Source organism: Anabrus simplex, chromosome 4 (assembly GCF_040414725.1).
Source record: "Anabrus simplex isolate iqAnaSimp1 chromosome 4, ASM4041472v1, whole genome shotgun sequence".
In the NCBI taxonomy this organism is placed as follows: domain Eukaryota; kingdom Metazoa; phylum Arthropoda; class Insecta; order Orthoptera; family Tettigoniidae; genus Anabrus; species Anabrus simplex.
In genome coordinates this window covers 286,003,674-286,017,753 of record NC_090268.1, presented here as the reverse complement: position 1 = coordinate 286,017,753, position 14,080 = coordinate 286,003,674, and the positions used below count along the sequence as shown (strand labels likewise).

General features: G+C 40.6%; 1 protein-coding gene across 1 annotated transcript in view; it reads right to left on the bottom strand.

The window, feature by feature from the left end:
* Positions 1-652: 652 nt before the first annotated feature.
* Positions 653-14,080, bottom strand: part of LOC137500415 (uncharacterized) — a 165,659-nt gene continuing 152,231 nt past the window's right edge. The window contains exons 3-8 of the mRNA XM_068227239.1: positions 13,228-13,288; positions 6,612-6,661; positions 6,426-6,461; positions 4,127-4,244; positions 936-1,003; positions 653-710 (exon numbers count right to left, since the gene is read on the bottom strand). Coding sequence (XP_068083340.1) covers positions 708-710; positions 936-1,003; positions 4,127-4,244; positions 6,426-6,461; positions 6,612-6,661; positions 13,228-13,288 — 336 coding nt within the window. The 3' untranslated portion in view covers positions 653-707. The remainder of the gene's footprint in view (positions 711-935; positions 1,004-4,126; positions 4,245-6,425; positions 6,462-6,611; positions 6,662-13,227; positions 13,289-14,080) is intronic.

Sequence of the window (14,080 nt, the reverse complement as noted above, 5' to 3'; positions counted from 1 at the left end):
TATGGCTGAGCTAATTAATGTTGTCAGGTAAACACCAAATGTGTCACCTGAGATCTTTCACATGGCGACATCGTGCGATTTGGAATGCCGAAAGTGTTTGTTCACAGTTCACAAATCCAACTATCCCTGCCAAGTCCTTTGTGCAGACTGAAATGAAACTACTAATGATTCTAGTTTACTTTCGACGATGTCTTCTTCGCGAATAGTAGACCTAACACTTAATGTCAATCGCTTCAGTAGATTTGGCGTAACAGCTCTACAACGAAACAATAAAAAATGAAATTGTTAATCGAAATGATCTTTATACACCGCGTCCGAGATAACCGATGAAGATCTGTTATAAATGTACAGACGGAAAGACGATTTTATACATAAAGAAAGAAACACGGCAACAGTCATAGTTCGTAATTAAACAATGAAGAAATTTGTAAATAAGATTTACGAATTTTGATGCAGTGAGTAAAGAGATGTTCTAGACTTTTTAAAAATTTCTTCTTAACCTCTATAATAGAGTGATGTGATGATGATGATGATGATGATGATGATGATGATGATGATGCTTGTTGTTTAAAGGGGCCTAACATCTAAGGTCATCGGCCCCTATAATAGAATGAAGAGTGACGTTTGATTCTCTCAATAAATTATTGTCTCACCTTTTCTATGTTCCTGCGATAGCAACTCGCCGGTCTCACACTCGTCAGAAGTTGTTACTGAAAATAACATAAGAGCAATATTAGCATACGATAGTTCGAAATAAGAGTGACCAGAAGTTACAACGAAACCGACGAAACATTGAAGAATGTCGCATTGTTACGATTTATGAAACCTGATGCAGTGAGTAAAGGGATGTTCCAGAAGTTTGTTAAGATTTCTTTATCATTGCTACAACAGAATGGGAATTGACATTTGATACTCTCAGTAGAATATTGTCTCACCTCTCCTAAGTTCTTGTGATAGCAAGCCCTCAGCAACTCGCCAGTCTCACACTTGTCAGTAGTTGTTACTGAAAATAACATTAAACAAAACAATATTAGCAAACGATAACCCAAAATTAGAGGGACCAGACATTACAATGAAACCATCTTTTTTTCTGTTGTCTTCAACACTTGTTTTGCGGTGCATAACATTTTTGGGAATTTTGTAATTACATGCTCTTATGGCTGAGTGTCCGACTCGTTGGCTGAATGGTCAGCGTACTGGCCTTCGGTTCAGAGGGTCCCGGGTTCGATTCCCGGCCGGGTCGGGGATTTTAATCGCTTATGATTAATTCTTCTGGCTCGGGGACTGGGTGTATATGTCCGTCCCAACACTCTCCTCATCATATTCAGACAACACACTACACTACCAACCACCACAGAAACACGCAATAGTGCTTACATCCCTCCATAGAGGGTTGGCGTCAGGAAGGGCATCCGGCCGTAAAACAGGGCCAAATCCACATGTGCGACGCAGTTCGCACCCGCGACCCCACAGGTGTGGGAAAAAGCGGCAGGAAAAGAAGAAGATGCTCTTATGGCTGAGTGTGGATCCGGGATTGAGTTTTAGCGGGTGGCAATGACTTAAATGATTGGTATGCAAGATGATTACCGAAATATACAGTAGATTTCAATGCTACTTTAAATTTTCCTTGGCTATAATTTAATCATTTTAATACGTGCTTAAGAGAGGAGGTACACCAAAATGGATCAAAATTACAATCTAGTTTTTCTTTATAGAATTATATATATTATATTTATTATATTTGCCTTTATTTGTAGTGGCGAAGTTAGGACTCATGGTCCTCTCTTACACTTAACCACACTTCATTAACATTGTACATCTGAGAGCAATATTCATAATCTTATCTTAAAACTACCATTACAAACTATGAAACAAAATAACATAAACTCTATAAATATACTTAGTCATGTCTTAAAACTATCGTTACAAATTAAAAGTTGAATGACATAAAATGCCATAAGCACAGTAAACGTACATTCATACACACATTCACTCCCAGATTCATTCAGCCTGGCGACACACATCGAGGAGACAACTTGAAAGAATTTAAGGATTTTATGGCTCTAATGTTGTGGGGGAGAGAGTTCCATATTCTAGCTCCATTTGCAACAAAGGAACGGCTAAATGCTGCTGACCTGCTGAGAGGGATAGCAAGTGTACTGCCGGAGCGTGTGTTATGCTGGTGGAAAGAGGATAGGAAATTGAGTTGTGAAGATAAGTAGTATGGGATATTCTCTTTTAATACTCGAAAGATTAATACTGCCACGTGGAGGTTTCTATATTGTTCAAATTTTAGAAGGGAAAGTTGTCGATAATAAGGGGTAACATGAACATCATAGCGTAAGGAAAATATAAATCGAATACGAGTTATTGTGTACCCGTCATTGACGGGTTAGTTTTTATAACTGCAGCAGTAATACCACTTAGCGGAGATGAGTGGCAGCAGAATAGACAAAGTACATCTCAGCTAATAACAATAGTCAGTTAGGGCCTATTTACACGCGGGCAGTAATTTCCTAGTAACTAAATTTTAAACTTAATTTTACGTGACTTACAACGTATGAACTGCGACTTTAGTGGTAAGTGGTGAGTAAACGATTAAGTAACAATATAGTGAAGTGGAATAGAATCCCGTCTACTTTTCCTTTTAAGCAGATCTCCCGCAAGCCGCGCGCGGACCCATCGTAGTAGTGGAGGAAGCACTGCACTTGCTAATTACCACGTATGAACAGAAGTAATTTAGTCAAGCTAATAAATTGTGGGTGAAGTTACAGAGCTGTGGGTTCATTTTTCTTTCGATCGTTCGTTGTAATTGCTGAAAAACAATGGTTGCATGGACAAAAGATAACACTCTAAAATTTGTTAGTAAGTACGTTCAGAACGAGTTGGAATACCAAAATGTAATATGAATGATAGTATATCTCTTTTGTATCACAGGTTCAACTTTATGTAGTGACTCACTAGATGTACTTCTGACATTCGCAAGGTTAAAAAATAAACAATGCTATTCGCTTTTCGTCCCACCTAATGTTGCAGCTGTACCTTAGTTAAGACCACGGTCATTTCCTTTCCACCCCTAACTCTTTCCTATCCCATCGTCGCCATACGATCTACCTGTGTCGATGAAGCAAATTGTAAAAATTAAATGAATAAATAAATAAATAAATAAATAAATAAATAAATAAATAAATAAATAAATAAATAAATAAATAAATAAAAATGTCCTCTCAATTTTAATTACAGTGTTGATGGAGTGGTTATGAAGGTATTTTGAGGTTGTAGTAAGAATGTAAAGGAGAGGGCGTGTAAGTCACTGGTAAGACCCCAATTAGATCATGGTTCCAGTATATGGAACCCTCACCAGGATTACTTGATTCGAGAACTGAAGAAAATCCAAAGGAAAGCAGCACGATTTGTTGTGAGTGATTTTCGACGAACGAGTTGTTTTACGAAAATGTTGCAAACCTCGGGCTGGGAAGACGTAGGAGTAAGGAGACGAGCTGCTCAACTAAGTGATATGTAGGAGCTGTCAGTGGAGAGATGGTGTAGAGTGACATCAGTAGTCGAATAAGTTATTAGAAGTAGGAAATATCATAATATGAAGACAAAGCTGGAATTCAAGGGGACAAATTGGAACAAATATTCATGTTAGCGAGATGAATTACGGATTGGAATAATTTACTAAGGGAGATGTTCAATAAATGTCCTAGTGCTTTGAAGTAATTAAGGATAGGACTAGGTGAACAACTGATAGGAAATCTGCCATCTGCGCGACAGCACTAAATGCAGATCAGTGGTGATTGATTCATATCATTTTTGGACTGTTGAGGTATTGGGAAAATTTGTTTTAATACGGTAAAGCCTTTAAGTCATATTTAAACATTCAATTAACATTTACCTTAAATTCTTTGTAGATATTTACAAATCTTTCGACACAAGAAATGATCGGTCCATAAACGTCTTAGTACAGACAGAAAAAAGGTGGTAGGTATTTGATAGGCTCTGCATTCATTCTCAAAGAAATGTTTCTTCGTCGATTGTGTTCCACGGGATTTCTTTAACTACAATCAGTGCTTGTGTCCAGAAGTCTACACACAGTGTGGATTGCATAATATTGATTTATTACCTTCTTCAGCGCACTTTGCATTCACTGCGTGGATTTTCTTCGCCTTGTCAGGATCATTAGCAAAATCTTTATCTACATGAGCTTCTGCGCCGCTGAGGGAGTATTTTCCGTCTACGATCTAAGAAAGAACGTATCACATTAGAATAATTTCATTAAAAATGAACTACTTTTAATAGTGCTCATAAATGACATGACTGAACATTGACTTATACATATGGTATATGAAGCGAAAAATATATGTATGAATGAAATTGTAGTATAATAAGGCTTTGGAGGTTGGGGGTCATGTGAGGTAAACAGGTTACGTAGGGGAATAACGAACTCGGCCAAGGAAGGTAAGACAACTAAAGAGAGAGCAAGGCACTGATTAATAATTTAAGGGCAGTCATGACTTAAGCGTTGCGATTTTTTACCAAAAAAATGAATTTTCAACTTTTAACCTTAAAAATCCTCAAATTCTTCTTTCAAATCACATTATCAGTTTTCCCTGACGTCACTTTTAATGCTTTAAATGCTGAATTTAAAGGATAGCGGTTCGGCTTATATAGACCAAGACCACACCCCTTTCTTTCAAGCTGTCAGACAAAATTAGCTTCAAAAGCCCATTTCAATAATACCGGTGGAATATATTTACCTTGTAGTAGGCCTACGCTGTGCGTAAGTGGAGAAAGACATCTGAGGGAGTAATTTACAGTCTAAGGCAGTTTCAAAGCAAGTATGCTTCTTAAAACTCTCAATTGGTTTTATCTACCTTAAACCTACGCGGGTTTTGTAGTCAGGTATAAACTATTGGAGACATATTACCCAAAACCAAACCAAACCAAACCAAACCAAACCAAACCAAACCAAACCAAACCAAACCAAACCAAACCAAACCAAACCAAACCAAACCAAACCAAACCCAAACCCAAACCCAATGGCACAACAGCCCTCAAGGGCTATGGCCTACCAAGCGACCGCTGCTCAGCCCGAAGGCCTGCAGATTACGAGGTGTCGTGTGGTCTACACGGCGGATCCTCTCGGCCGTTATTCTTGGCTTTCTAGACCGGGGCAGCCATCTTACCGTCAGTTAGCTCCTCAGTTGTAATCACGTAGGCTGAGTAGACCTCGAACCAACCCTCAGATGCAAGTTAAAATCCTCGAAGTGGAACCCGGGGCCTGAAGAAGATAATCCGTCGTTTCCCATTTTCACACCAGGCAAATGCTGGGGCTGTACCTTAATTAAAGCCACGTTCACTTTCTTCCCACTCCTAGCCCTTTCCTTTCTTATCGTCATCATAAGACCTACATGTGCTACGGCTCTTTGGGTGAATGGTTAGTGAAGTAGCCATTGGTTCAAAAAGTCTCGAGTTCAATTTCGAGATGCGCCTCTGGCGCCAGGCTGGGTGTTTGTGTTCGAATATGTACCTCTACACTTGTGCACACAACACTACCAACCATCAAAGAAGCACGAAACAGTTAAATCCAACCCTTCATACAAGATTGGTGTCAGGAAACGCATCCGAACCAAGTCTACGTCTAATCTGGAAATCATTCCTCAGACCTACACTGATAGACCTAAACATACTGAATATATGAGGCAACGGTATATATTTCATTAAAAATTGGTAGAGAGTTAAATTTGGTAGGCTTGTCGGGGTTCGAACATGAGCCCATGCTATAAGTGACCTGCGCTATTCTTTTTTTTTCTGTTTGTTTTACGTCGCACCGACACAGATAGGTCGTATGGCGACGATGGAATAGGACAGGAAGGAAGCGATTGTGGCCTTAAATAAGCTACAGCGTTAGCTTTTGCCTGATGTTAAAGTGGAAAACCATATAAAACTATCTTCAGGGCTGCCGACAGTGGGGTTCGAACCCACTCTCTCCCCAATCCAAGCTCACAGCAACGTGACTCAAACCGATTGCACTTTTCCTCATAAAATGATCGCGAATAACAAATGATGGGTAATTCATTACATCGTGATTACAAGATAACATATTTGTCCAATAGAGACTATATAGGGAAGATGGTGACACAAGTAAGTCAGGAGTCCACTCCAAGTATGTGTCACCATTTATGAATTCTTGGGGGAGGTCAAGATATTCCTTTACTGAAATGGCTTCTCCTATATTCCTTTCACTGGTCAAACTAATTTTCACCATCAGCTGTTTAACTAGCCTCAGAAATAGATATTAATATTTAAGACAGTGCTTACTTAATTAAGGCACAAGCGTAGTTTTTATTATGTTGAACATGATTTGTTGTAAAGACAATGAAGATATACTGGTATCTGACAATAGACCTATCAAAACTTACCACACCCAAAGTGGAGAAGAAGCATCCCAAGAAACACTGGACATGAAACAGTAAAATATTAACAATTAGCGTACAAATCAGTTTTAATTAAATATTATTAATTATTAAAATCAATTCTCAGACACTAGCTGGAAATTGGTTGTGGAATCAGCTCTCAGAAAGTATTTAAATAATTTTTATTTTCACCTTCTCATCTCGTGTAGTTGCTCCCTTTTCGAAAATCCGTGACGTATCATCTGAAATGGAAACATAAAAATTGCTGAATTAGATTTTCTTCCGTTGTTATTTAAATATATTTTCTACTTTTATTTTAAATTCTTCCTCCACCTGGAGGCTGCCCGAAGACAGAGAATAAGCAATACAGTAAATAGTGATTGAAAAGGAAATATTTTGAAAAGTCGGAATAACAAAAAAAGATTTGTGAAATTAGAATCTACAATTTTAAACAATTATAAACAATATTTGCGAATTTTTTGTTTTGTTTTTGCTAGTTGCTTTACGTCGCACCAACACAGATAAGTCTTATGGCGACGATGGGACTGGAAAGGGCTAGCAGTGGAAAGGAAGCGGCCGTGGCCTTAATTAAGGTACAGCCCCAGCACATGCCTGGTGTGAAAATGGGAAACCACGGAAAACGATTTTCAGGGCTGCCGACAGTGGGGTTCGAACCTACTATCTCCCGAATACTGGATACTGGCCGCACTTAAGCGACCGCAGCTATCGAGCTCGGTATTTGCGAAATTAAAGACTAAGTAAGACATTAAGAAGTTATAATAACAACAAGATAAATTCATTTTTACAAAATTTTAAATGTAAGCGATTCAGACTTAGGGCTATTTGATCTTATTCCTATGGGTATACATGCTGTCACAAAATGAGGATAGCTTCCTGAGAGTTTTTAGCCCCCAGTCCACGAGTTCATCAGTGCTGTTCCTGAAGACTCTCATGTTGTCCATCATCTCTTTTCTTGGAATTGTCCACCTGGCACCGGTCATAAGACCCATCACCTGGTATTTTTCTGTGTAATGTGGTACTACAGGCAAATACAGGGTGGTCGGAAAAAATGTGAACCCGGTATTTGAGCGTTAGGGCGTTTGTCATGCTGAAAATGAAATAATTCGATATCACGAACCGTTGTCATTCTATCAGCTGCTGAAGTTAGCCAATCAGATCGCTTCGTGGGCGAATTTCAATAGGCTTTGCGCGGCGCTGTTGCCAAATCTGTACATGAGTTCAGAACGGCTTGAGAGCCATGGCGAGAAACCAGCATCAGACACAAACACACCGTGTCACCATAGCGTACTTACTTTGGCGCGATACTGTCAGCTCGGAGCTCTGTATTCAAACCGACCGCCTGGCGAAGCTTCATTCTTCGACTGGTGCTCGAGAACGATATGTACTCGCATTGAGGAACATAACAGGTGTATCATACTCAACCAACCTAATAAATGTTTTCATTCTTCCCCTGAAGGGGGAGGCGGGCCTCTTAGACGGTGACGCCATCTCTCAGGCCGGGGGAATTGTTACGGTGAATGAGATGCTCGGAGAAGGTGAAGGGGTTGGCGGCCGTGGCCTATAGTAGGAACTGTCCCGGCATTCGCCTTAGTGCAGAAGAATGGAAAACCACGGAAAACCCTTCTCAGGACAGCCTACGGTTGGGGCCAGCTGTGAGGTCCAGCCCTGTCCCGTCTCCCGAATGCAGAGGCGTAGAGCCACGGTAGAGCCGTGGCCACCCCTCTCTGCTCGGTTCGCTGGTCAGAGTGCAGAGCTGTTGGATCACGGACCAGCCGTGGTCACTTATGTGATAAGCTGTTGCTGATAATGCCTTAACACGTGGTCATGATGTCATGTTCCAAGAAGTGAATGTTCTTGCCCGTATAAAACAGTATCGTCCGAGAATTAACAGGGAGGCGGTTGAAATATGTAAACGCCCAGATAATTTCAACCGCGGCACACGCTACCTCAGTGAATCATGACTAACTATTATCAGAACCATCAGAACCATCAGAACCACACTTGACTGTTGCCATTCGTTGTCCCTAGCATGGGGCCAAAATGGCGTCCCTATTGCATCTTAGGGCACCATTTGAAGTTCTTTGTTGCTTTCTCTTAGCAACCTTTGATGCGTCGTGTTTCATGTTTCTGTTCTGATAAAGAACGGCAAGGTTCCTTTTGAAACGCGTTGAGAGTGTTTATATAGTTCATTACACGGCTTAAACCCAAAATATATCATAAATATTTCTTTCAAATTATTTATCAGTATGACCAACCCTCTAACGCTGATGTACACTGTTCACGTTGTTTCCGATCACCCTGTATATGTTTCTATTCACCGTCAACTTCGACTGGTTGAGTTAGATGCGAATGACATCTTATCGTGCGGTCTAGAATATAGCCTGCTTTCTCCTTAATGGCGATCGTGCCCATTCTCCTTGTGCTGCCATTTGTTGTAAAACCATGAACCACCTCGTGCACTTGAAAGCCTTTGCCTCGGAGTACTCTACAATAGATGACCTGATGGTATGGTGTCGGGTGTCTCTAAGAATTCCACGAAAAGGACAGAAACCCAAAGACGTGAGCTAATGTTTCTGTCTCACCGCAACTTCTGCAATGGGTATCGTAATGTAATCGTCTTACTATAGCTCTTACAGGCGGCACGTTGCACGTCATTTTCAGAGTATCCCTTCACTCCGACCTAGAGAGATCATCACGCCTTATCTGACGATTAAAAGGAATGAATTCCTAACTCCCTGCTCTTTACTTCATAGCTGACACCACTTCTCGAATACCTCATCCTTGAGTTCAACTCTTTTCTTGGCATTGTACGTACCGTCACTGTTTTTAACGCTTTTCCCCCCTGTGGGTGGGGGCGGTAGAATGACACCCACGGTATACCCTGCCTGTCGTAAGAGGCGACTCAAAGAGGCCCCAGGGGCTCTGAACTTTGGAGCGTGGGTTGGCGACCACGGGGCCCTTAGCTGAGTCCTGACATTGCTTCCACTTACTTGTGCCAGGCTCCTCACTTTCATCTATACTTTCCGACCTCTCTTGGTCAACTCTTGTTCTTTTCCGACCCCGACGCTATTAGGTTTGCGAGGGCTAGGGAGTCTTTCATTTTCATGCCCTTCGTGGCCCTTGTCTTCCTTTGGCCGATATCTTCATTTTTCGAAGTGTCGGACCCCTTCCATAATTTCCCTCTGATTAGTGTTATATAGAGGATGATTGCCTAGTCGTACTTCCTCTTAAAACAATAATCACCAACACCACCACCACCACTTTAACGCTTTTGTTACCAGTGTCCATATGAACCTTTCTTGTGCAGCTGCTAATTTATTCATTCAAGTTCCTCGTGGCTTCAATATTTTGGTTTCCCGACCGTTGTAATTGAAATATTGAAGTATATATTGAAGCACAGCCTCCCAACTTCCCCAAAACTCGCCAACTCCTTTATGTCGTTGATCGGCGTAGATAATTGAATCTTGAGTATCGGTAGGGGGAGATAATATTTCCTTCCGGTGAGAAGGAAATTTTTGAATAACAAGGAACAATATATGATAAATGAGGATGAGAATGGCTATAGGATTATTCAGATGATAAGCAAAGAATGGTATAAACCTGGTAATCTCAGTAAACTGTTAATTGTAATTAGAAATTCATGTAGAAGAGTGTTGAAAGAGCCTACAATGAGGGTAGGTCATATTACGGATGGATGATTGTGTTGCGAACCGATTAGTTAAGAAATTGCCAATAGGGCTATGTAGTAAAAGGAATATTAGTATATGTAGCACTGTAAAGTCGATATGTTAGTAAGCCATAACGTAATTAACTGTCAAACTGTTTGTAATGAGACAGGGCCCAATGGATATAATGTTTCATCCTCAGCTGCTGGCGATCCGTGGCTGTAGGTTGATAACATTCATTCACTACTCATTCCACATATTATTCATTCAATCATTTATTAAATTCATAACAAGGGCTCTCTCCCCAGTTACTGGTTATTCGTACTGGGAGGGATGAGTATTTTTTCCTAACATGCATGCATGAATATCCATAAACCCATTCATAAATCCATCCATACGTGTTTTCTCAATACAGTTAGGGAATTGTTAATTAATTAATTCATTTATTCATACACTCATGTAGATAATCGTAGGCGTGGCCCTTGCATGTGGAATGGCGATCCGCCTGTGCAAAGGGCACTATTTTAGATAGGGAATCATAGCCAATTAATTAATTAATTCATTAATTCATACACTTATGTAAGGCTATAACCGAAGTAGGACGGGATAGGACGGGCCTATCCCAATCGAATATGTAGAGTGATCTAAATGCAACAGAGAAAGAAGAATAGGGAGGGGGCACATGAGGTGCGGGACTTCCGCTTACGTGTGCCTCGCAGAAATTAGGGAATGGTGAGAAATTAGTGTTTGACAGCTATTAGATCAGGTGGGGTCTTCTGTTTGGGCCTCAAGGGAAAGGGCCGGACGTGTTATCCTTGGGAAGGTGGCTCCTTTTTCTCACCAGGGGTGGATAACACGACCGGGCAGTAGTGATGCATAATCCCATCCATGCATTTATCCTGCCAACCGAATGCTCTCTCCTCAGTTGGTGGCTATCCGTGACTGGGAGGGAAGTGTCCATTCATTTATTCATGCATACATGACAATATTATTCGGTCATGGAATCATTCAAAAAAACCTCATTCATGCATTTATGTACACCTATGTATAGTGTCTGTGAAAATGGAGGAGAACTCTGTACAGACTTATGATAAATAAATAAATAAATAAAAATAATATTTCCTTCAGTGCACATTTGATTACTTTAACAACATCTGAGGGAATTTTCTCCAAAAGAACACAAGAATTGATATGTTAACGTGGGGCATATTGCGGAATTCGGAATAGTAGGTATGTTTCTGGTCTGGATGAGATCGTGGACAAGATGATAATGAGCTGAGGTTTTGTTGAAGGAGTGTCATTGTTTGCTTCGAATCAAACAAGATTGTATGTATGGTCAGTCCTCAGCCCGAACACTTCCACCATTAGCTGTCATAGATGGCCTAAGCATCAATAAGAGGCGTACTAGGGAAATGAGGTAGTTTCCCGTTGCTTTCCTCGCTGAGCCAGAAGTTGCTATTACATATCAGTGTGCCAAGCTCACTGAAAAGTATGTACCAACCGACCCTATGAGCAACATTTTCACACCATTCATAGCGGGGGCTGGCTGCATTCGGAATGGCTCATACCTCAGTCACTTTCATATTGTCAAAGCCAAGGATAAGACTGTGACAGATCAATGGAAGTAACAACTTTTTTCTAGCCCATACCAGAAGAAATAATGCACTGTAAACACTAGGTCTCGTCATCAAAGGCATCAAACAACATTACACCAGTATAATATACTCCTAAATTAAACACACTCAGTTACAGAGGTACATGTAATGACCATTCCTTCCTCAGCTGTAATGAATCCCTTCTTTATTTTCCTTTCTTCTTTTTCATAGGAACAGACTTCCGAATTTAATTTTTAATCTAGTTCCTGAAATCTTAGGGAAGCTAACTTCGTAAGTTCGTCTGCTGAGTCCTGATCCTTTCCGATAATAACAATATCGTCGGCAAAACTTAATATCGTTAACGGTTGAATTAGCCGTGCTTATCACAGAGTTCTCTTTCGCTGATATGACCTGTGGCCAGATTATACATTGTCGGGGAAAGTGGGAAACCTTGCATAACACAGAAAATTAAACTGGATATTCGAAGCTTGCATATGATATCACTCATCTTACCTGGGATTGTTGAGCTTTCTATGTTTTTTCCTCAAATGAGAGTGGCCAATGTTGTACCACCAGCGGTACAATTGCGACCAAAGACAGGCTCTTCTGTTTCGTACAATTTTATAATGGGAATTTCTTTAAATAATATTATTAATATGGTGGCTACTTCATTGTCAATGTGAAAGAATGTCTATAGTACTGTTAATGAAGTGCGAGTGTGCGATTAATTAAATTTTGATCGAAAATGTACTACCTTACCCTACTTTTTAGATTCGGATATAGCCATCTGTACTGCTATGCTTAGTTTCACCGAGCGAGTTGGCTGTACGGTTAGGGTTGCGTAGCCGTGAGCTTGCATTCGGAAGTTGGTGGGTTCGACTCCCACCGTCGGCAGCCCTAAGGATGATTTTCCGTAGTTTTCCATTTTCACACCAGACAAATACTAGGGCTGTATCTTAATTAAGGCCACGGCCAGTACTTTCTCTTTCCTAGCCATTTCCCATCCTTACGTCGCTGAAAACCTTCGACCGGGCGAGTTGGCCGTGCGGTTAGGGGCGCGCAGCTGTGAGCTTGCATCCGGGAGATAGTGGGTTCGAATACCACTGTCGGTAGCCCTTAAGATGGTTTTCCGTGGTTTCCCATTTTCACACCAGACAAATGCTGGGGCTGTACCTTCATTAAGGTAAGGACCACCGCATCCTTCCCAGTCCTAGCCCTTTCCTATCCCATCGTCGCCATAAGACCTATCTGTGTCGGTGTGACGTAAAGCAAATATTTAAAAAAAAAAACCTTCGATGTGTTAATGTGACTTAATGTGAATTTAAACCACTAGCAATAAAACATTTTTTATTTCTACTCGCTGAACCTTGTTACGTCGTCTGCCCTGAACTACCACACTTGCACTTCATGCATTCTGATGACATTTGAGCTTGACATAACGGAATTACTGCATACTGGAGTAAATTTAAGAACAAGTCCGGCAAAGCACAATGGTGGAGAAAGTGTAACGTATGTCATGGTACCTACCTTCACTGAAGTGGAATTCGTTCCTACATTGACTGATTGCTTCCGGGTGACCACCGGCCACCTGGAACAAGATTAAAAGTTACATAAGACAAATCCTTCAATATTAGCTTACTATATCTGAATTATTTGGTTTGAAACAGAGGCATGGATAATAATAATATAAAAAGCAATATATAATATTTTACAAAACACATATGGATCAAGAGAACATAAATGAAGAACTACATATGCATTTTAGAAGACTGGCAGGTAAAGGAAGGCCTATAATTTCTTAATATGTAGAACAAGAAACCAGGAATATTTTAGCTATGAGACATCCGTAAAGTATATATGAATATCACTAGCTAACAAATACATATACCATCCTCAGATATACAAAAATACAAAAATACAAACTGTAGCTTTTCTTTCATGGGGATTTTCTGTAAGGATGTCCTACAGGGGTAGGTCTGATGTAAAGTAAAGCGTACTGCCTTATCCGAACATGAACATTGGCGACTTCGCCTAAGTGAGCGCACCACCGACGAACCCAAGTCGGAGTTAACTTGCTGTGGGGCACCAGTTCCTACTCCGTGCGCGCGCGGTCAACACCTCCATGTGCTAATGTCACACAGTGGTTCTCGAAATCCACTTTCAACGTATTAGATGGTATTCTGTACATACAGTATATCAATGAGGTGGTGAAAATTAAATATTCATTACACAAAGATATTGAACTTGGGAGATATGACAGGATCCTGATGTTTCAACTAGGGCTGATGACGAGATCAAGATAACTGAGTAGCTGTTACGGCAGTTACCCGAAACAAAAATACCCGGGTACCCGTTACATCGGGAACGGATACCCGAAACT